This window comes from Apteryx rowi, unplaced genomic scaffold (genome assembly GCF_003343035.1).
Source record: "Apteryx rowi isolate R43461 unplaced genomic scaffold, aptRow1 scaffold_262, whole genome shotgun sequence".
Taxonomy (NCBI): domain Eukaryota; kingdom Metazoa; phylum Chordata; class Aves; order Apterygiformes; family Apterygidae; genus Apteryx; species Apteryx rowi.
In genome coordinates, this window is record NW_020448997.1 from 475,454 (window position 1) to 497,318 (window position 21,865).

Consider the following 21,865-nt stretch of genomic DNA (forward strand, 5'->3'; position numbering starts at 1 on the left):
GCAGCACAGCATTACCAGACTATCATGAGTATTTGAGGACTGTACATTAGACTAGGAAGAAAAGCTGCTCTTGCCTCAAAGTTTATTAATAAGAACTTTTCATATTCTGCACATTCAAAGACTGATGCTATTGTATATTTTATTTAACAGCCTTCTTCCTTCAGCTTCATTACCTACAGATTGCACTCATCATTTTTTGTATGACTGATTTTAGGTTTGGCCTTTTTTATTTTTTGTACTGATAAATGACACTCAAAAACTAGAAATCTTGTTTTAGTTTAACATTATATTGTTCCATATCTCCATGTTCATTGGTGTATTATGCTAAAAGGATATCCCAAATGAGGAAACAGATTTTATTGTTGTTCATTAAGAACTCAAGAATTCATAGAGAATCTGCTGAAAGCTCTTTATCGAAGCTCGCCTCCTTTCTGGGAGGAGGGCGCCTGATGGATTTCGGTATTGGTGACAGTGAGTTCACAAAATTCTTCTGAGTATATGAATTACTCCTTATGAATGCAATTAACTATTTCACATATAAGAATGATATATTATGACAGGTGTAAGTTGCTTTAGTTCACCTCTTTTGATTATTATTGGTCTCTGCTTAACTGAAGTTTGGATTGCACAAAAAAGCAGAAATTCACAGTAGTGTGAAGGGAATCCTGAAATTTCACCAAAAGATTCATTGCTGATCCGGATCAAAGTTTGTTATAACTTACTTCTATCCAGTTCTACATCTATCTAACCATCCTGAGTTTCCCTAAGCCTTGAAATTGTATAATTTTTAAATATAGATGAGATTATGAGTAAATACTTCATAACTAACAATGTTTTGATTTCTGAAACTGTTAGGGATTTTTTCCCCTTTTTTTAGCTTGTTGTATTTGAAAAAGTAAATAACCAAGGCTTGGTTGATGCATGTAAGATTCCATCTTGTTACTTTTACTTGAAGAGCCATCATCATGCATATCCTGAGGTTGCTGCTGGAATGCAGCAACAGCTGCTCAAATTACAAGTCTGAAGTTCTGTTCCAAAATATTAAGAAGAACTTAAAACTTGTTTGGGAAAGTTAAGTTTTTGTCATTGAAAGGAAGAACTATGCATGGAACTAACTGAACTTGTTTACCACTGTTGGGGCATATGTACTGAATTCAGGATCCTGGCCTTGTCATTCCTGTTGCTGACCGGTAGTAGGTTGACATGTGGCCCTTGGGCTAGCAGTGCAAAATAAGTCAAAGCCAAGGACATTGCCTTTGCTAAAGTAAGGTGACTTAGAATCTTATAAATGATGTCAGTACATAGGTACTTTTACCATACTCTAAAAGCCCTTTGCTAACAATTCTAGGAAGGTGGGATCCCCCCCCACCACAACTGGTGTTAAGGTCTTTTTTTTTTTTTTTTAAGGTTGGTAAGTGATGTGTCTCTGTTTTCTAACGCCAGCAGCATTTTGAAATGTTTTCAGTTTTCTTATGCCACAGAATCTAGAGGATATTGGAGGAACAGATTACTCTTTAAAAGGCTGTTGAATGATGCTGTCGTTAAATATAGTAACATCAGAGAGATGGGTTTTAAAAAGCTCACTTTAGTGGTGGACTCTCACCTTATTTTTGCATGCTTTTCTCCTAATGACCTTGCGGTGCATGATGTCTTGGCATATTAAGACTAAAAAAGCAGTTATAGAATCTTCCTGAATTACTTCTGGTTTGTGGGCAGTTGATGAAAGTTTTCATTTTAATGTTTGTTCACGATGGTTGCTGTTCCTAGTCTGTAGCATCTCAGTTCTTGGTTTAAATGTGCCAGAAGAATTAGGGAAAGTTACATTTGTAAGAGCTGTGAAATAGAACCTTGAACTGTAGAGTGAACTGGGGGAGTTCATGGTTGTAAAAGTAGGTTTGTGTACAAATTTTTACTATTATATTCGTTTGGGATGTTTTCATGAAAAATGTACAAAAATCCTTCTACTGTTGCCACTAAAGGTGCTTTATTATGCCAGCAGCTTTAGAAAATGTTAAGTAATTAAATCATATATTTCAACTATTATTAAATAAATTTGTGTATTAACAGTTGTGTTAAATTGGAATAGGTGTTAATTAATCATCACTGTCGCAGTCTTCTTGTTGCTACCTTTGTGCTCAATTAACTAGGAATCTTTGGAGGATTTTAATGATAGTAGCGGAAATGCTTAATATTAGTTAGTACCAAGGTAATCTCAAAAGTAGATGAGAAAAGAATTCCCTAACTTGCCTTGAGTAGTCAAGCAAGGAACCTAGTACAGCCAAAGCTAATATTTAAAGCAGCATGCTTAACTTTAAAATCTGTGTCTATACAATAGAGCCTGTAGTAAAGATATCCTTTGGTGGGATTTTGTGTTTGCAGTACGCCCTTACGTTTCTGGTTGTGTTACTCAGAGTTGTGAGTATGAAAGGGGGAACCTTTGTGAAAGGGGGCTAGTCCTTTGATGCCATGAGTTTTGTTTCCAAGTCAAAAAATATATATATATTTTTTTGAGTTTAAGCAAAGGAACTGCAAATAACATGTTTTATACAAATCTCCGTGTCTTTTGACACTGCAAGCTGTAACAATGCTTTTTATTTCTTTTTAAGACCAAAAAGTTAAGCTCAGGGGAAGAAAAACATGAGAAGGCTGCATTTTAGTGGTAGTCTCAGTCAGGTGAACTATAACTTTCACAACCTAAGGAATATGGATTTTTCCAGGCTAAAACATTATGTGTAAAGTGAAAGCGGCCTTGGGAAATGCTGGCACATCAGCATCCTACAGCAGAGTGGCGTTGCGGTACTGGCAGAGGTTCTGCACCCGCATTGACAATATAGAGGGCGAGCGCGCTGGGGTCAGTGTTGATTCTGGATGTTTGCCCTTTTGGGGCAATGGTGGAATTGGCCCTTTAGCATTCATACTTACCTGTGCTAGATTTCAATATAGTGAACTGAGCCTGAGTTCACTTCCATGTTTTGGCTCATAGGTGATACTCTGTAGTAAGTGTTTCAACTTAAATTATGCAGTTATCCTAACACAAGAGGTCCTTTTCTGGGGAAAAGTTTGCACTAGGTGCTTCTGTTGGAAGAAATGTCAATATAAAGGAATTGCACAGTATAACACTAATTGTAAAATTTTACTTTATTGCCAGTAGAGTTCAGTATGTTTTCACTTTAGAGGTCTTGTCTCTAAAGAGTACTGGCTATTTGCCAAAATTAAAATAATATATTAGAAATATTTGTAATAACTTCTTTAAAGTCACTTAAACTCAATGCCAAAATCTATATTAATCCCTGTCTGCAGCATCTACTCTTTCAAATTCATAACTAGGACACAAGACAAGGCTGACACCTTACTCTATTTTTCTAACTCTCAAACTACTTCAGGTATTCCTCAAACTCCTCAGTCAGGTGGTTGGTGGAACACTGGGCTCCCTAAACTGAAGGTAAATTACTTGTTAGTGTATTGGGAGAATGTCTTCTCCTTGAAACACCTGATGACTGTTGCAAAAGAATTTAAAATATCACACTGCTTGATGAAAGCCACATATGTGCATAAGCCACCAGACTGTCTGTGCTTCACTTGAGTCAGTGCAGTTGAACTGCATGTGGGACAAAGTGACAGTAAATCTTGAGGTTTTCCTTGCACAGATGTGACTTTCACCTTTTGATTGGTCACCATATTTTAGAAGTTGAAATGTTTATTGGGAAGCAATGTAAGCCTTAGAGTGTAGGAATTTCTGTAAATGTAATTAAAAGAAAAAAATTCTCCCTTAGTATCAGTGTAAGCCCTTTTCATATTCCAGTAGTGATCCCAGAGTGCCCTATGGGGAAGAATTTGCACTTCTGAATTTATACCATGGTCTGTGGATCATAATCATGATACAGAGTTTAGCCCTTTCCTTCATGTTTGTTTAATACTCCAGACTTAATCATGAGAATATTCCTGTTCTGTTACTATTTAAATTCTTTCTTGTGGGGCTTTTTTAAAGATTTCACTAACTTTCATTAGATTATTCACGTTTCGTCATGTGCAGGATAAGAAAAAGGCACAGATGCCAAAACTCAAAAAAAAAAAAAAAGTCTTGTTTTAATATAAAGCTTTAAGCTCCGTTATAAATGCAAAATGCAGTCTATCTCACTGGCCCGCATTTATACATAAAATACAAAATTATACCAAAAAGTAAGCTCTTCATTTTAAAAATGTTTGATTAATATGGTATGGGATTGATAGAGTTTTCTGCTGTTCAGGAACTCCAGCTTAAGGCCTAATTCTGTTTCCCTTATATGCTATAGTAGTTCCTTAGGTTCTAGGGACAAGACTTTTTATTGACACAGATTTACTGGAAGTCCGTCTAGTTTGCCATATTGTAAGAGAACCAATGAAAAATCTAAGGGTCATAAAAATATTAGAAGAGGATAATTGAGAAAACATTAGAGAAGATTTTCATCATCTGTAGATTCACAGATTCACACTGCTTCTTTGAAAGGCTGCTTTTATAGCTGTTTGAGACCATGTCAATATTAGAGTAAAGAAGAAGCAGAGAAAAGCATTAATTTTGGCTGCCTTACAGAGGCAGACTATTGGGAGTATAATAAAAGCCCTTTTTGGTCTGAGACTGTTATCTGTGTGATTTAAAAATAGATGGGAGTTGGGGGGGGGTGTTCTTTTTCTTTCTTTTCTTTTTTTTTTTTTTTTGAATTTTGGAACTTACTTTCTATGTCTGAAATTGGCTGGTTTAAAAAATTGGGCATTTAAACCAGTATTTAAAATTACTGGCCTAAAAACATGGGCATTAATATGCCAATTTTCACTTAGTCACATTGAAATATTAATCACTCAGGTAAGTGTAGAGCCTAGTTAAAAGTTGGTGACAGGGCAAAAAGAGGGGGATAATGATGTATTAGAAATTGAAGCACTTCTAGCACATGTGACTTTAGATGTTTAGCAGATACACAACTGTTGAATGAGCCTTTGGAAGGAAGTTATTTTAAGTATTTTCTAGAACTTGACGTGAAGCCAGTGGTTGTCTTTCTAGATAAATTAGCCAAAATTGAATCATGGTATCATTTTTCTAGACTGCAAAAAATGAGTTTGCTTGCTTGCTTGCTTTCCCCCCTCTTGGAGGATGCTGTCTTTAGTTCAGCAATCTGTATTAGCAAGACTAAATTAAGCTTTAATGTTGGGGTTTGCCCTCAGCCTCTTGAAATCCTAGTTATAATAATGCAGACTAGACTGTTGAAATTCTTTCTGCAATTCTTTGTTTGCTTTTTTTATTGCATCTTTTTTATGAATTATTCTTAAGAGCTGTGTAAGGAAGACATTGCCCTGTGATTGTGACTAATATGTAACTGGTAATGGAGCAAAAGATCATGAATATGCTGTTTTCTGCCAGTAGCTGTCTTTCCTTTGTTTGCTTGGTTCTACATCTTTCTCCTAATGTTATAAAACTACGGTTAACTTGCTCTTATAGCTTGAATTGAAAGATCATGTAAATGTGGCTGGGCTTTGCGCTAGCCCTTCTCCTCGTCTTAACTGTTCGGAAGTTACTGGAGCGTAACCTTGCAGGGAGCGTGAGCGAGGCTCCGGCTCGCACAGCTCAGTAGGTCATTCTCAGATTATGTCATGGATATTGCCAATAGGAGGGCAGGAGAAGGGCTACTTAGATTAATTGATTCAGTCCATCGCTTTAACAGAATGTAATTTAGAGGAATAGAATTATAACTATTGTCCTTCTTGGGAGCAAACATTTTTTTCCAATTATACTGTTTTACCCAAACATGTATACATTGTCCTAATCAGGATCAAAAGTTAATCTAAGTTTGTTATTACTGCATTGCTAAACTAAGGAAAAAATATAAAATAAAACCAAAAAAGAAGTATTTATGTCCTCCTTTGTAAAAATAATAGTAATATTTCACCCAGGAAAGTATGTCCAGCTCTGATTTCTGTTTAAAAGACCCTGTAGTGCTTTCTATTTTAAATAGTTATGGAAAATAGTTTTTTATATTAACTTGAACTTAATTGTTTTACATAATTTTTGTACGGTTGCTGTCTAAAGAGGAAAGGCCTTATTAAGCTGGCAAAATGAGCATGTTCATATGCAGAGGATTCAGTGGATTGTATCTAATCAGCACTGTTGTGATAAAGAGAACTAAAATTATTGTCAGTGATCTTACACTTTTCCTTTATGAATTTAATCGGTGGGATACTTTTAAGGCAAAATCCTAATGTTGCCCTTCTTGTTAAGAAGTGGCTTAAAAGTATTTGCAGCTTCTTTTAGGGTATGGGATCATCTTTCAATATGCAAAGGTTGTAGGGGCTGTGTGTGCAGTTAGCGTGGGGGACAGTCTGATTCACGCCAGGGTGATTTTATCATATGAAACCAACACTGTGGAGTCCCTGCAAAGACTTTTACTTCTTGGTGGACTTCAATCAAAATGGGCTGGGGGCAGTTTTTATTTTACTTTTTACATTTCTGTCATTCTAAACAGCTGTATTTAAATTAAAAAAAAAAAAAGTTTTACAAGTTTAATCTTGATAATCTTCACCCAAAAAAAGCAGACACGCTATGTCATAAAATAACTATTAGTGACTAGTTTGTATCCTATAAATCTAACTTGAGTTGATAATATGGTCCATTACCAGCTAACTGCACAGAGTATTTTTCATTTTACACTCTTCAGTTACTTTTTAGTGAAGTGTTAAAAAATATGAAGCTTTTCTCCTCTCTAAAATTGCACACTGTCTGTCTGTTATTAGGGAGATAACAGCTCTTATAAATGTTTCAGTAAGCGTTAAGTAGACAGTTATGTGCACTCTCATTCCACGCTTATTTGCTTACTGTAATAAACTGATAAAATATGTGTGGTTTGTCTCTGTGTATCTGCAGGCATCATGAGTCACATAGATTTCCTTTAGAAATAATGTTGTGTCTGCAGAATTGATTGGTTATTTTCATAAACCATCCAAAGGTACACAAACGACTTCTATTATTTAAACATATGCTGTGTAAGATTTGTGGGGGATTATCTCATGGTTACTAGGAGCTTCTTGTTCTATTAACTCTTTGGAGAATTTCTTTTTTAACCCCGGAATGATTGCAGGTATCTGTCCTATAGGTTTCTTTAAGCATTGCAATTGCATGCATTAGAAATTTTAAAATTAAAGCAAAAACTGTTCACCAGGCTGATGTGACTGTTATGTAGATTGCCTTGCAGTCACAACCGTTGTCAGCTCTCAATCCTCACTGTCAAGTAAATATCTTGAGAGTTCTAATTTTCAAAAACCAAACGCCTTTGTTCAGGGTATGTGTATGTTTTATTTATTTCTAGTACTGCCGTATTAAATAGAACTGAAGATTAATGATCTATGGGAGGAAAAAATCATAAAAACATAATGTTGTTCTGGCTGCCCTTTGCAAGTCTTTTGCTCTCTGTAGTACGGTATTGAAAATAAAAGTGAATGAGATCATGTGAGTGAAATTGTGAATGAAATATGAGAAGTAACACTTTAAAAGGTTAGGTAAAATCTTTAGGTAAAAATCACAGGAGGGTTTTGAGAAAATCTGAGTCAGTGTCACAATTTGTAAAGTATATTGAGGGATTTTTGCTCTATGTGTTTATATCTAGAGTTTGGACTTCTACCTTTTTATGTTTTCATATTTATAAATAATGTTAATAAAACAAGTTATATGGTAGCAAAGAGAAGCTACTTGTTTAACATGAATAACACATTTCCTAATCATTTTATGAAATAACTTTTCTATTATATATATAGAACTCGAATTAAGACTTAAGAATTAAATGCTAATTTTAAACTTAAGAATGAGATTTAATTTAAACCTTAAAACTTAAGTTTTATTAGTTATTTTAGCAATCTTTTAAGAAAGGGATCCTTGTGAGACTGTTAATTGTTTTGTACTTAACAGGTCACTACCCAAGTCTTTGTGCCAACAAAAACACATGAACTGCTTCATCGAATGAGTGGAAAAGGATTAGCAGCTCATTATCACTTCTCTAGACAGCCATGCATTTTTGGTGATTGTACGGTATCTGTGCAAGTGACATTAACCAATACAACTGATCAGAAGATAAAGAATATTCACATAGGGGAGAAGAAGTTACCTCCAGGCATGAGGATGCATGGGTTTAATCCAATAGGTAAGAGTATCCTATCTTTAAAAATGCAGAATCATATTCTTTTGCTAAATTTCAAATAAGGAAAAAGTATTTTTCTGTAGTCATTGCATATATTCATATATATATATATGCACATACATATATAGATATATTCATGCAACTGCCTTTTCTTAGATAATCTGGTTAACAAAAGTTGAATTCAGCTTTCCTCTACTTGTATTTGACTTTGAAAATTACTCCTTAGAACTGTTATATCTCAAAACTTCTGTGCCTGAAACTTTACCTGCTTTTTCTAATAATTTCATCTAATAAAAGTTATTCTCTCTCTGCACAGACCTTGTCTCTCTTGCATTCTTAGTCCAGAATGGTTGTAGCGATACACTGCTCTGAAGTATCAGGTTTTGATTTAGGTATACACAATGGTTTGTGTGCCAAGCTTTATTTGGTGGCCCAGAGCTTTCTCACTTGTTTCCCCTGTGAGAGACTGAGCTTTCCGCTGTGGAGCGAAAATGTATGTTTTTGTCTAGTATGTGTCTACCATACTTTCACAGGGTGTGGCTTGCTAGATTCGGTGTTGTGCATTAATTCAGAAAAGCAATGCTGTAGTCTCATCTTACCTTTCTACTTGCTTCCTTCTGATTGGGATTTTTTTTGCTAGATTTCTGTTAGTGGAAAAGGACAGAAAACGTGAGGAAGAAAAGCACAGATTGGAGCAACTTTTATGCAAGGGAAATTTCGTATCTGTGCACACAACCTACTTGCTTTCATTTCTGTTTCAGAGTTCTTCGTAGGGCACTGTAGTATATGGAGGAGGAACAAAAGTGAGTCTATTCCTTAATATAAACGGGAGGGACTCACGCGCTCCTTTTTGCTCCAGGCACTCCTTTAAGCTCCAAGCTCCTCTACTTTACGTGCATTTCTTCTCTTGAACTGGACTACAGTACTGTTAGAATCCTTATCAAGTTAGAGGAATGTAGAAGCATAAGAGTTAGTGAGTTAATGAGTCGTCTTTTCTTTAAGTCACTTTTAGGGAGGATATTAACTGTTTGATGTCTCTTTCTCAAGATGATAAATCCAGTCCAGAGTTCTGATTGCAGAGTAGTTTTGACTGTAAGCCAAATTTTGGATCTCTCTCTTTAAATATTCAAAGAAATAAAGTCACAAAGACTTAAAAGTAGCAAACTAGTAATATTGTAAATCAAATCAAGCAATACTATATTCACAATAACAGTGAATAAACGGACACATTCACTTGTTTCATGTAAAAAATATGAAAAATCCTGAAATGAATATTCTGACTAGTTCAGGTTTCTTAATTTTCATGATACAAACTACTCTCTCATTGTGGAAATAATACAGTGATATAGCCAAGAAAGTAAGAAGGAGCATGTCTCTCTTAATACCTTAATTTGAGAAATACCTCATTCTGTACTGCCTGTAAAGCACAAAATTATCTTCCTTTTTGGGTTCATAATCTTTTTGCTGCCTTCTATTACTAATGCAAGCAAAATATTGGGAAATAAGTAAACCACATCAGTTATGAAATATTTTAAATTCTGACTTTTTTTCATTACTGTATGGTAATGTAAGTTTTACTAATACTTGTTCTGGTTTACTGTTTATTAATTAAATTTGGAAACTGGTGTTACTCTAAATGAAGTGCCAATGCTAGCAAAGCAAAAGGATGTAATTCTAATGTTTGTTTTCCTGTAATTAATTTCCCTATCTCTTTTAATATAAACCCTTATTTTGGTGATGATGGGACTGTAAGATTTTAATGGTAACATTTTGTGTGCTTTAACTGTGATGGGAAAAACCCAAGACACTTCAACTTGGAAGTGTGACATTTGGTTGAGATCTACTTGAAATTAAACTGCAAGTATTTACTTTTTTTTTATTAAACTTTTTTTTTTTTAAATATAGATTTTCTAACTGCATGAGGTTTGGGGGTTTTGAGTCCGGGATCTTCTGTTGTTTGGCATGCTTACTTTACCTGCTCAAAATGTTTTCTTGTAGAATCTCTTGAGCCCGAGGGATCTATTACTGTCTCAATGGGGATCGACTTCTGTGATTCTACTCAGACTGCCAGTTTCCAGTTATGGTGAGTTCTCAAAGGGGAGAAAAAAATAAAAGTCTCCATATGAAAATAATGGGATGTGATGTTTAAATTTTTGACCATAAATATAACTTGGAAATTTACATGGAAGTATTGGACTTATTGTTTATTAAACATTTAAAGAATTGAAAAGCAGTTCACAGTATGATATATGCCAAGGATGTTTCTAGCAAAATGAGACATAATTACTGTTTTGTTCTGTTATTACAAGGATTATTGGTTTTCTTGCATCTTACAAAATTTTTCAGTACTTAGTTTAAAAAGCACTGATCTGATGGCAATCTCAAGTCTAGATCCCTTGAAACCATATGTGTAAGTGTGAGGACTCTCTTAACAGGTTGTATTTGGGAGGTCCTGTTTTTCCCTTGGGGTAAAGGAAATGAAGTAGAAGCATTAACTTCTCTTTTTAGTTAGAATTACTTTCCTGTTCCTAAGCTTTATTTTCATTTTTCCCCCTCTTTTTGGAATACTTCTTAATACCACCATGCTGATTGGAGCAGTCAGGCCTGGCTAGTATGCTCGAGTGTTTTGTATGGGTTCTTCCTCATAAGAAATCGCTAATCAGAAAAGCACATTTGACCGATCTTAATACCTCAAGTGCTTGTTATGGCTGTTGGTGATCTATGTAACATGACTACATGAAACCAACCCCAAAATTTGCTGGTCATAGAAGCCCATTCCTAATGCTGTAGATTTTTTAAAATGATTAGAGGGAAAATGAAAAAAATTAATCAGCTGGCCAGCTACATTTTGTCTTATATATAGGATTTATGTCTCTTATGCTCTTTATTGGCGTATTCGAGATCCTCCTTTATGTGAGTTCCTGTTGCATTGCAGGCTAGCAGAGAGCTGTTCACCTGGTGAGAACACTGTTACAAAGCAGCATTTGAAACCAGGGAAAGAGTAGCAATGTCCAAACATGAGGAGTGAATGTATGAGGGGAAAGCTACACAGCTTCTTTTACGAGCAGTTCAGGCTTGTGCTATGTTATATAGCCTTTGAAACTACAGAAATGCACTAAATGAGCCTGCTATGAATTTTTCTGATGTATTTTGAAATCATATTTTTTGACATCTTTTTTTGCAAGAAGCACTACTTCCTATGTTCTGCACACAAAGAAATATTGAATAGACATTCATATTGCAAGATTCCAAATCAGGAAAACTCTTTTCCTGTTCAGAAGGTTCTGTACTTCTTTAATACTGTTCTTTACCTTTCTTTAGTACTGAAGAAATTTTAGTGCACTACTGCAAAGCACAGCTTGGAAAACTTGCATGTTATTAAAGGTGGGAATGAAAGCTTTACAATAGAAATGTAACTGAGTGACACCGAAGGAACCACTACTAAAAGTGAATTTCCTGTTTTAGTGGCAGGAAGATCTACTATTAAAAATAGATATATTTTTTTCTCCCTAAGCCTTTTTTTGTACAATAGATCCTCATATGAAGTCATTTTAAAGATTCTGGTACTTCCAGCAAGACATCTGCAGCATGTAGTTTATGCATGTTACATTGTTGTGGTTTGTCTGTATGCTGTTTGCTGGAATTTGGAAGCAGTTTTGGACTGTTTGGAAATCTAGCTTGCTTTTCTGCACTGTATGTTAGCCTGATGCAAGTTTTGTTGGGAGAGGGAATTCCATTCTAGGCAGTGCAATTTCATAATTGCTTCAAAATAGGAGGCATATTTGTTTCTATAAATATGTTTTTATTTTAAATAAAATGTGCTCAGTTTATCAAGCAGGGACATTCTCTTTTAGGCAGAGCAGATACTTTCTTTTAAGTACATCTTTTCAGTATACCAGTGATTTGGTTCCAAACTTAAACCATTTATTGCTAAGAATCTCAGCACTGATGAGGATAAGCAATGTAGCATAACACATTGATTTTATGCAGATCATCACCTTTATGTTTTGGGAGGTCTGCTGTATTAGTGATATATAAAAACTGATTACTTTCTCCAATGTTGCCTAGTAATTGTTTATTATTTTCCTATTAGACAAACAAGACAGATCAATATTCCTGAACACCAACCAGACTATGAGTAACATCACTGTAAATAGATTTGCCTCAGACCTCAGTGGTGTATTTATTTTAATGATTTGGACAATGTGAGTCCAATGACAAAGCTCAAGCTAAGTTTAAAATTAGATTAAGAATAGAAATTGCTTACTCTGTTCCTTTGCTAATTGATAGGGCCTTGTCTTTTTGATACTAGCTCTTAGAAAATGGTATAAAAATAGGTAAAATGTTCTTTGAATTAAATTTGCTGTATTACTGATAAAATATGTATTGTTCAAAACCCTGCTGATGTCAATATCACTGAAGAAATTATGCATTGGGATGTTTCTTGGGCTGTGTCACAGTGCACTCACCAGAAGCCTTTTTAACTTGTCATACTTTTTTAAAAAGCCTTTGTCCAAGAGGAAGAATAACTTCCAGAAGTTTGTCAAAATATGGCTAAAAATATTGTGCACACAAAGGTGTCAATATTCTTGTATTTCCTGATAATGTCTTTCACAGAGATATACTATGTCAGTTATTTTGCATTTTTGTTAAAGCAGATTCAGTAGTAAAGTGTTCCTGATCATAATCCTTTTTTTATGTTGTTCTAAAAGGAGCACTTTGTCTTGCATCAAATGTAATTGATCCTGAAGCAGTGTAATCACAATTACTCACTTTCTTAATTGGCCTGCCCAAAATCAGAAAATGGAAACCGATCGGCAGTGTTTAAATCAATAGCTTTGTAGTAATGCTTGTGGGGGTAGGGAGATAGTGGTAATGGGTAGATCAATTGGTCTTAGATGCCAATCACAGACTGTGTGTTTTGCATAGCAAACACTACCTTTCTGCTTGGGGATGTGCTGTTGCAATAGTGGTTCAATAAAAACAAACTATATCAAGAAAAAAGCAAGCACGAGTAATAAAATATTTAGATCTCTTTCTGAAGCTGTTGTATGAATCAAGGAGAATGAAAGGATAATTGTAATATAGAGAGAGGCTCAAAGCATTGAGCTTTGAAAGGCCTCCCTTGTAAACACTATTTTTATTAAGCAAGGTTTACCAAGATCACACATCTAATTAAAAAGAGGAGAAACACCTTAGCTTGAAAACTGTTCCTAATGTGTTTATTTAGAACATGTATTATGATGCTCAACCTGTGTGCTCACAGGGAGAACATCTCCTTATTGCCGTCTTTCTTGTGCTCTCTACTTGCAGAGGCACACTAATTCTTCGCTTATACTGATGTTCTGCACAATAATGCCTCTCTGTATATGCTGTTCTTTAAAAGTGGAAAATTAAAGAAGAATAAATGGAGAATTTTAGTCTTTTAAAAGATGTTTGCAGATTGTTACTGTTCCTTTTTTGTTCACTGTGTTCAGACTCTGCAAGCAGGATGTACACAACTTAAAAGTATAAAGTAATTTGTTGTTGTCTATCACACATGCCCAGGTAGTGTGACAGCTTGTTGAATCTTAGTTGAGCATTAACATGTTCACCACCCCAGTAAAACATCTGAGTCTTTGCTAAGCCAGTAGGCATCAGTCAGGAGAGGAAAGGTTGGCCGCCTCTGCTCCTTGAATGGATCCTTGACATTGCAGATTTGCTGTACTCCACTGACTCTGTGGGGGTTTTTTTCCCCCTGTAAGATATTATACATTTCCATGTTTGGTGTGTTTTCCTTTGAATCCTTGAGCTACTAGCAATCATTGTTATAACAATCATTCTGCTGTCTCCTGTTTTCTTTATTATCTTGCATGTCTCTACTTTTCAGATAGTCTCAGATCTTTCTCATAGCTTAGCAGTTTCCTCAGATGTGTGAATAAAGGTTTTGGAGCTCGTCTGTATCAGAGTTTGCCCCAGATCCTTGCACCTCAGACAACTGAACCCTTAGAGAAGAAAGGCAAGGAAGGTTACAGAGACAGAGGGTTGCAGTATATGTGTGTGCTTACCCTATTTTGTATAGTCATGGGTTTAGAATTTCTGATTCCTGATTCCATTTGTAAAAGCCAGTAGACAAATCTCCAGGTTGTTGTAAGTGTGTGGCAAGTGACTGAAGGTGAAGGGGAGGAGTCCCATTTATAACTTTGAGAGTTGGAGAAAGGGAAGGAAATATTCCTACCTCTTCCCTTCTCTTCCCTTCCCTTCCCCATCTTCCCAATTCTCTTAGCTCTTCCCAAAGCCACAAAAGAACTGCAGCTTTGAAAATAAAATAAAATAAAATAAAATAAAATAAAATAAAATAAAATAAAATTAGAGAACCTCTTTTCTCTCCCTAATCTTTTGAAAATTATGTTGGATGTTGGTCAGCCCTTTAAGTAAGCATGGGGGTAGGGAACATGTCCATGTGCATCTTCCTCAAGCCTAATTTTCTCAAGGTTTAACTGTGAAGAGTATGATCAGAGTTCCCAGGAAAAGAGAGAAAAGGAATGGAAGGAATGACTTTTGTGTCTCCCATTCTTGCTTAAAATAACAAGACCATGGTAAAAACAGTGGCATGTGACACAGAGGTTCATACAGGCATGAGGCTGGTTACCTTAGAGTGGCATTTCCCTTCTCCTAATGTTATCAGAACAGCTGGGACCCTGTACATACTCACCTACTACTGCTATGCTGATAGAAGAGAAAGGAGGTGCCTGTTCACCTCATCGCCCTGGACTGTATAAACAGAGAATTTTGCTGACTACTCCAAAAAAGGCTGGTGTAACATGAATAATCTAGCAATTTCTTAAATGAAGTTAATTCTCTGAATGATATTTGAAAAGGTTGTTAGATCTTCTGTCTGCAAGTTGTACCTTATTGAAAAAATTTTGCTCTGAATTTTTTTTTCCGAGGCAGAGGGATTTTTCTCTCTTATCTCATTCTGTGTTGATGTAGAAATCTTCCTAAGCGGAACTTCTACCTGTGAACAGGAGTAAATGAAGAGGAGCAGTTCAGCAGCAGTCAGTATTTGTTTCGGGGGCAAACGTTCAGGTGCTGATGCCTGCATAAAAGCATCTGATTAAAATTATGTAGTGGAATGTGCTATGGAATATATTAAAAGCTAATGTTAAGGAGAGGCAAGACTGTCTTCACTTCACTGTCACTTGCATTTTCACTTCTTTCTTACTGTTTCCTTCCCTTGTGGTTTGTCAGCAGATCACTAAGTGGTTTACAGATGTTGGATAGTAAGACAAGCAATCTGGTATTCTTCTTTTTACTTCATTACTCTGAAGTGGTCAGTTGGCCCAGTTCCAGAAAACAAATATATCTAGATAGCTAACTGACCTGGAAAAAGCAAGGCTGGACATGTGCAACTACTCTTGTTCCTTCTATTTCCCTGGCCTTTTTTCCTGTAAAACTGGAATGCCATCTGTTCCTTTCTTCAGCATGACTGTGTGAGCAGAGTCTCCCATACTTCTTGTTTTCATCTTTTTCAGGAACTTAGAGTGTTGCTCTTTGTCTTCCATTCTCCTTTCCATTCATCTGTGGAGATTTCTGAATTCAAGACAAAAATAGTGAGCTGTTTTTTGATAGGTGTGTTCTGGGTCAAGAAGCTACCATGGACTACTAGGAATAGAACAGAAGAAGGTCATGTTAATAGCAGGAAGAATATTCCCCAGCCTTTTATTAAAAAAAAAAAAAAAAAAAAAAAAAATCCTCATTACGTGTCTTTCAAAAGTAAAGACTGCCATTGTGGATCCAAATGGGTGCTCATTTACAGATGATTGTAGTGATAATATTATTTATATTAGTTTTAAAGTTTATTAGTTTTCATTATAAAAAAGACAACTTCTTTGCCAGGAAACTTTTGAAGCCAACCCTTTAAAAGAAAGGGAATAAGGAAAATGAACCTAAGTTTAAAATGGCAGAGTAAGTTTAAAATTAGTTTAAAGTTTAAAATTAGGCTAGAGTAAACTCCTGCTGTAGCCATCTGAAGGAGAGTTAAAACTATGCTTCTTCAAAAGGATTGAATGTTAGTCTTGCAATGTCATTTATGACAGAGATGGTTAGTCTCCCTTTGTTTCTGTGAGAGCATTATCATCTCTCATTTTTTCTTAATTGGTTACATAAAAAGATGCGTTTATGTGATTCTTTGAAAGTGGTGCAAGTCTTCTGAAAAGGCAATATGTACAGTTTAACAGACATTAAGGTAAAGGTAAGAGTAATGAAGTCTAACTTTATTTGTCCTTAAGTCCACGATTCCATATAAAAGAGATTTTGTGAGCTAGGGGCAAGGTACTGTTCTCAAACATCCCTATTCATTTGATTCTTTTAGAGCTCCATCCTGTACACTCCTCACTGAGCAAACATGTTCCCCAAAGGATGTAACTTTATTGTACTAGCTAATAATACCAGAAAATGCAGTTGTCTTTTTTTTTTTTAATGAATTTTTGTAAGCTAAAGTGTTGTTGTTGTTGTTGTTGTTGGCTTGAAGAAATATTTTTTTCTGAGAAGTTTCTTCAGCTTGATCCTACAAGAAAGTTGGAGCAACACCACTTGAGAGATGTGTCAGTGCAGTTTGAACCAAATGTCTGCCAGACTCTTAACATTAATTTCAAGCTTCAAACCATTTCTGCAGGTTTTTGTGTATTGTAATTAATATAAATAATCTTTAAATAAATAAGTTAAATAGACTGAAATTTACTTTATTAGGCATTTAAGGGAATTATATAATATTGTACTGTCATGTCTCAATTCAATTGTTAAGCATATCTGTTAAATATTTGATGAAATCTCCATCCTTGGAGATGCTCAGGGCTTAAATGGACAAGGCCCTGGGCAATGTGTCCTAAGCTGCCCTGCACTGAGCCCGAGGTTGGGCCAGGTGATTTCCAGAGGTCCCTTCCAACCTAAATTATTCTACAAATCTACAGAACTATAGAATTACTCTTTGTTAAATTAGATATTAATGATTCTCTACTATAAAGACCTAATCAAATAGATGCAGATCAATAAACAAAATCTGTATATTTGTTCTGTAATGTGTGTGACAAAGAGAATTATAAAAGGGAGGATAATTTTCTCTGCCTGAAAAATACGCTTACAGAAGTACACTGAAATTAAAAAAGGTAATGCAAAGTAAACCAGATGCTGGCTGTAACAAAATCAAGAGCTAGATGTTTTTTGAAGAATAACAAGCAATCAGAAGTTGTACCTGTAGCCTGTGAAAAGGTCATAGCTTTCCAAGGAATACCTATTAGCTTTTTAATCACTAGGGGATGGAATGCTTATTATGGCAGTGCTGGCGAGTGGTCCTCAAGCACAGTTAGGACTATTTAAAGCCCAAGGTATTCTGATGCTTTTATTCCTTCTTATTGTGAAAAGATTGCTATAGGCATTTCAAAACACTCTGATCATTGATGTTTTAAGTCAGGTTTATGTGTACATGGCATGTCCAGTCAATGTAGGTTGTGAATCATTGCACACAAAAGTGTTAATCAGTTTTATACTGAATTATTTCTTGCACATCTTGGCTAACATTGGTGTGAAGTTATCGTTAAAAGTTTTAAGTTCAGTATAGTCCAAACGGTATATGTAAACAGCAAAAAGTTGTGAGACAGGTGATTACAGAGCCTTCCTTCTGCTCTTAAGCTGTTGGAATTCTTGACTGGTTTTGCAAAAAATATTAAAGAAAAGTATGACTCTTATTTTACAGTGCACTTAATTCTGCCAGACAATCAACCAATCCCTGCCCTTGTAGCATGTTACTGACTTTAGAGATGTATGGTATTTAAAGTAGTATGGGGGAAAACATACGAGGATTTGTAAGCTAAGCTAATTTTAAAAGGTGGCACTCCATAAATGATTCTTTGTAATGTGAATACTAGCTACGTTTCAAGGAATTATTTCACTGTATGTTTATGAAATGAAAATTTTCAACAAAGACAACATTCCTCCTGAATTATATCTGAAATGTCTGTATTTGACATTGCATCTATAAGCACAATTATAGCACGTCAGATGTTGAAAGTAAGAATATATGAATTGCTAAACATTTGCTTGTGAAATTAGGTAACTGTGGTAAGTACGAAAATTGTAAGTAATAGAAAGATAAAATGCTTTCTTTCCTGTTTTCAGGTGGTTTATCTTGTATCATTAGGAAGACAACAAATATATCTTCTGTATTAATCATCTAATGCTGTTTCTTCCATCAGACAATTTATTGCAGAATTTTAAAGTCAGTTATTAAAAATCAGTAACAAATGTTTGAGCTTAATTTAAATACCATGGATGTTAATCAAATTTATTTCCCATTCTAATGATTTTATCATTATATTTAAGTACGATATCTGAGGCATATCAGCAATCAATATGTATTGATTATTTGGTACATCTGCAAAATAAAAGGTGTTCTTTTCTAAGAATTCCTCATGCCTCACAGCTGTAAGAAGACTCTGATTGTATATACTGATCCTGAATTGTGAGCCTAATTCTGTAAACTGTAGTTAGTCAGTCAAACATAGCAGAATCCAATGTGTCTTGAGTTTCTGTAGACCAGGAGAACTCCAAGACCAGGTAATGAGAAACTTAGTGAATGGAATGGTTAGGGAGAGCAAGTTGATGGTATGGGATTTATTTCTTAAGGAGGAATCTATAGCATGTGATAGTAGTATTCTACTATTGGTAGGTTTTTTTTGTCTGTTTGTTTGTTTGTTTAACTCTACCATTATGAAAGCTGCCTCAAAATCTAAGATTTTCCAGCATACTTTTAAATCAACCAATATGAGGTGTGTGCGAGTGTGTTTGTGGGCTTAAATGTGTCAAAAGTTAAAGTTTGCAAAAACTGAAGTGATCAAACATTATTTTCTTGACTCCTGAATTTATTGTTTTAATTTTGTTTTTCAGACAATAATTATCCTTTTTTTTCTGAACTGTAAATTTGCTAGGCTTAGTCCTGTTTCTTGAGACATCTGTTGCTGATGACTGAATTTGTAAATAACAGTTCTTTTAAAAGAATTGTAAAATCCATATTAATTTATCTTTTGCACACATTTAGTTTGAGTTTGATGCTTCATAGATTACAAATAAGCATTAATGTGAGTAAAAGTAACATTTTCAGAAATACAAAAGTGTGTACACTATATTGGTACCATATTTATGCTGGAGAAGAAGCATGGAACACCTACAGTGATGTAAAAAATTAGCAGACTTTTGGATTTACAGGGTAGAAATGAGGCAGGTAGGTTTTACACTGTTTATAGATTTCACAGTAAATTTGGAGCTGATATGTATATAATAATGTATCTCAAAGCATTTGGTCAATTCTCTGCAACTTCTCTTTCCCCAGCACAAGGGATGATCATTTCAACGTTAACATTCAGCCCCCTGTTGGAGAACTGCTTTTACCTGTCACTATGTCAGAGAAGGACTTTAAGAAGGAGCAAGGTGAGAAATATTATTTCAGCAGCTTCAGTAAATGTATTTGGATGAGAAGAGGGTTGTGCTTCTTTCAACTTCCAAGTGTACAGAAAGTGCTTCTAGTGTGGCTCTTGGTGTTATTCTCTGTTAGTATTGTCTGATACTGATGGTTCGATTTAAAAATACCTTTAAAAGGTCATGCAGTGGTATTTGACTTTTTTTTTAGTATGCCTTTAAAAACGGAAAGCCCACCTCATATCCTTAAACAATCTTTTAGCTTAAAGAGTTTTGGCTTCCTGTCATGAAGCATTAATGTGCTTCATATTGGCAGTAAGGCAGAACGCTGGAACCCCAGCTCCATGAAATAAACCAAATATACATTGATATAATGTGTTTTACTAGCCTTTATTCCAAGACTACTCTGAAATACTATTAGTGTACTTTTTCTTCAACTACTTAATAAGTTTATTTTAACCTTTCTCCTTTAAAACATTTCTGCATCTAAAAAAGAATATTCTTGCTGGAATAAGCTTTAGAAAGGTGACATCTTGCATATACCTCAGCAGACATTCTTCTAATGTTGTGTCTTTAAGGAAGATAAGTTTGATTATAGTCCAAACACAACCCCCCATAGGAGCATTTAGTAACTTGAATATTTTATGCAGAATAACCAGAGAAAATTGTAGTTAGCTTTACCCGTGTGTTAAGTGGAACAATCCACACTGCTATCCTTAATTTGGATGTGATTCTTGAATATTCTAAAATATAAATGATTGCATTTTGGATGCATTCAAATGCAATAGTGTTTACTCATCTATCTCAAGGTATGGGGATTTACATGTGTAAATGTCTTCACATTGAGATGAGAATATGCYCATGGGATTCCGTCTCATTGCTGTGTAAAGCTCAAACTCAGTATATCCATCAAGCAGTCAAGAACACTAATGAGTAATGCTACGTATTATTAATGATTGCTTTTGAACATTTCTTGCTTTTATATTTTTGAATGACTAAGAAAGTAGTTTAAATATTATCTAGATCATTTTCAGTTAAAGTTTATTATGGCAGTGAAAAGTTAGGATTGTGCTTTGTTTTCTTAACCAATTGATACTTATTTGCTGTTCTTACCCTTTGCTGGCTTAAGCCTGCCTCTCTGCTTTATACCTGCTCAGCAAACCAAGGTGAGTGATTGAATGAGGCTGTGGCACATTTATTTTAAACTGTTCCCTTCTAAAAATTGTAGCTGAGGTTATAACGAAAGGAAAGAAGGTTATTGTGCTTCCTCCCCCACGTTTTTATATTTGCTTGCTTCATGATATTTTGATAGAGTTTTTGTATATTTTGCTGTGACTGAGGGTTTTTTCCTCCTGACTGGCCGTATAGAACCACGAGCACACAGAAGAAGTGTACTTGGAGAATAGCTGGGTCCTCTGTGGAGTTGTTGCCAAAATTCCTTTTTCTTCTGCCATTTTACTTCTATGGTTGTTGATTATTTGTCTGAATAAATCTGGCAGCTGTTTGCTATGTTTAATAGAGCAGAAAGGCTACTCTGAATAAAGCTATTTGAAAATTTGTTTATATAAAGTATTTGTAAATCCATGAAGGTCTCTTGGCATTTCAGTATTGCGCTCTCTGTCTTCCTGAATTCATTCTTTGATGCAGGACTTGATGCTGGCAAATTTACCACAGGTTTAAAAACCTTTTCTATTGCATCTTTTTTATTATAGATATCAGCTGTTTCAGAATATTCTTGGTAATAGGAGTCTCAGTTCTAAATTTTACATAAGTATTTATTACAGAGATTTAGGAACAACTAGTATTTGCAGACAATTATTGTGTTATCTTGCTAAAAGAAAATTCCAAATTATAATAATAAAATGCAGGGCAATTTAGAAGTTAGTGTGTATTGTTCTATTCTGTGTTTAACTTTGGTTTGTCTGTATTCTCCAAATGAATGTGATTTATGTAACTTGTTTTTTCATTTGTCATGGTTTTTCTTTTTTCTTTCTTTTTTTTTTTTTCTCCCCCCTTTTTTGTTTTTGGACATAAGATGTTTCAAGTCTTGTAGCTGGAGATACTTTATTTTATTTGCTATCTAAACAAATAGGTAAAAATAGTGAAGGAGTGAGCACAGTATTGGAAAGGCAACATTATATTGGGGAGAATGAGAATATGTATGGGTTTTAAGGATTTTTACATCTAAATTGCATGTGTAATCTAATAAGAATGCTAAAGGTGAAATACCCAGTATTATACTGATATGCAGAAGACAA

At 34.9% G+C, this 21,865-nt stretch overlaps 1 protein-coding gene across 7 annotated transcripts in view; it reads left to right on the forward strand.

The window, feature by feature from the left end:
- AP3B1 (adaptor related protein complex 3 subunit beta 1) overlaps positions 1 to 21,865 on the forward strand; it is a 158,961-nt gene that overhangs the window by 120,147 nt on the left and 16,949 nt on the right. For 5 of the 7 annotated variants that reach the window (XM_026067742.1, XM_026067746.1, XM_026067744.1 and 2 more), the window contains 4 exons: positions 7,928 to 8,159; positions 8,918 to 8,959; positions 10,155 to 10,239; positions 19,522 to 19,619. In XM_026067742.1, the coding sequence (XP_025923527.1) occupies positions 7,928 to 8,159; positions 8,918 to 8,959; positions 10,155 to 10,239; positions 19,522 to 19,619 (457 nt within the window). Of the gene's footprint in view, positions 1 to 7,927; positions 8,160 to 8,917; positions 8,960 to 10,154; positions 10,240 to 19,521; positions 19,620 to 20,736; positions 20,774 to 21,865 lie in introns of all 7 variants that reach the window. The other 2 variants (XM_026067747.1, XM_026067743.1) reach the window with 2 other exon arrangements.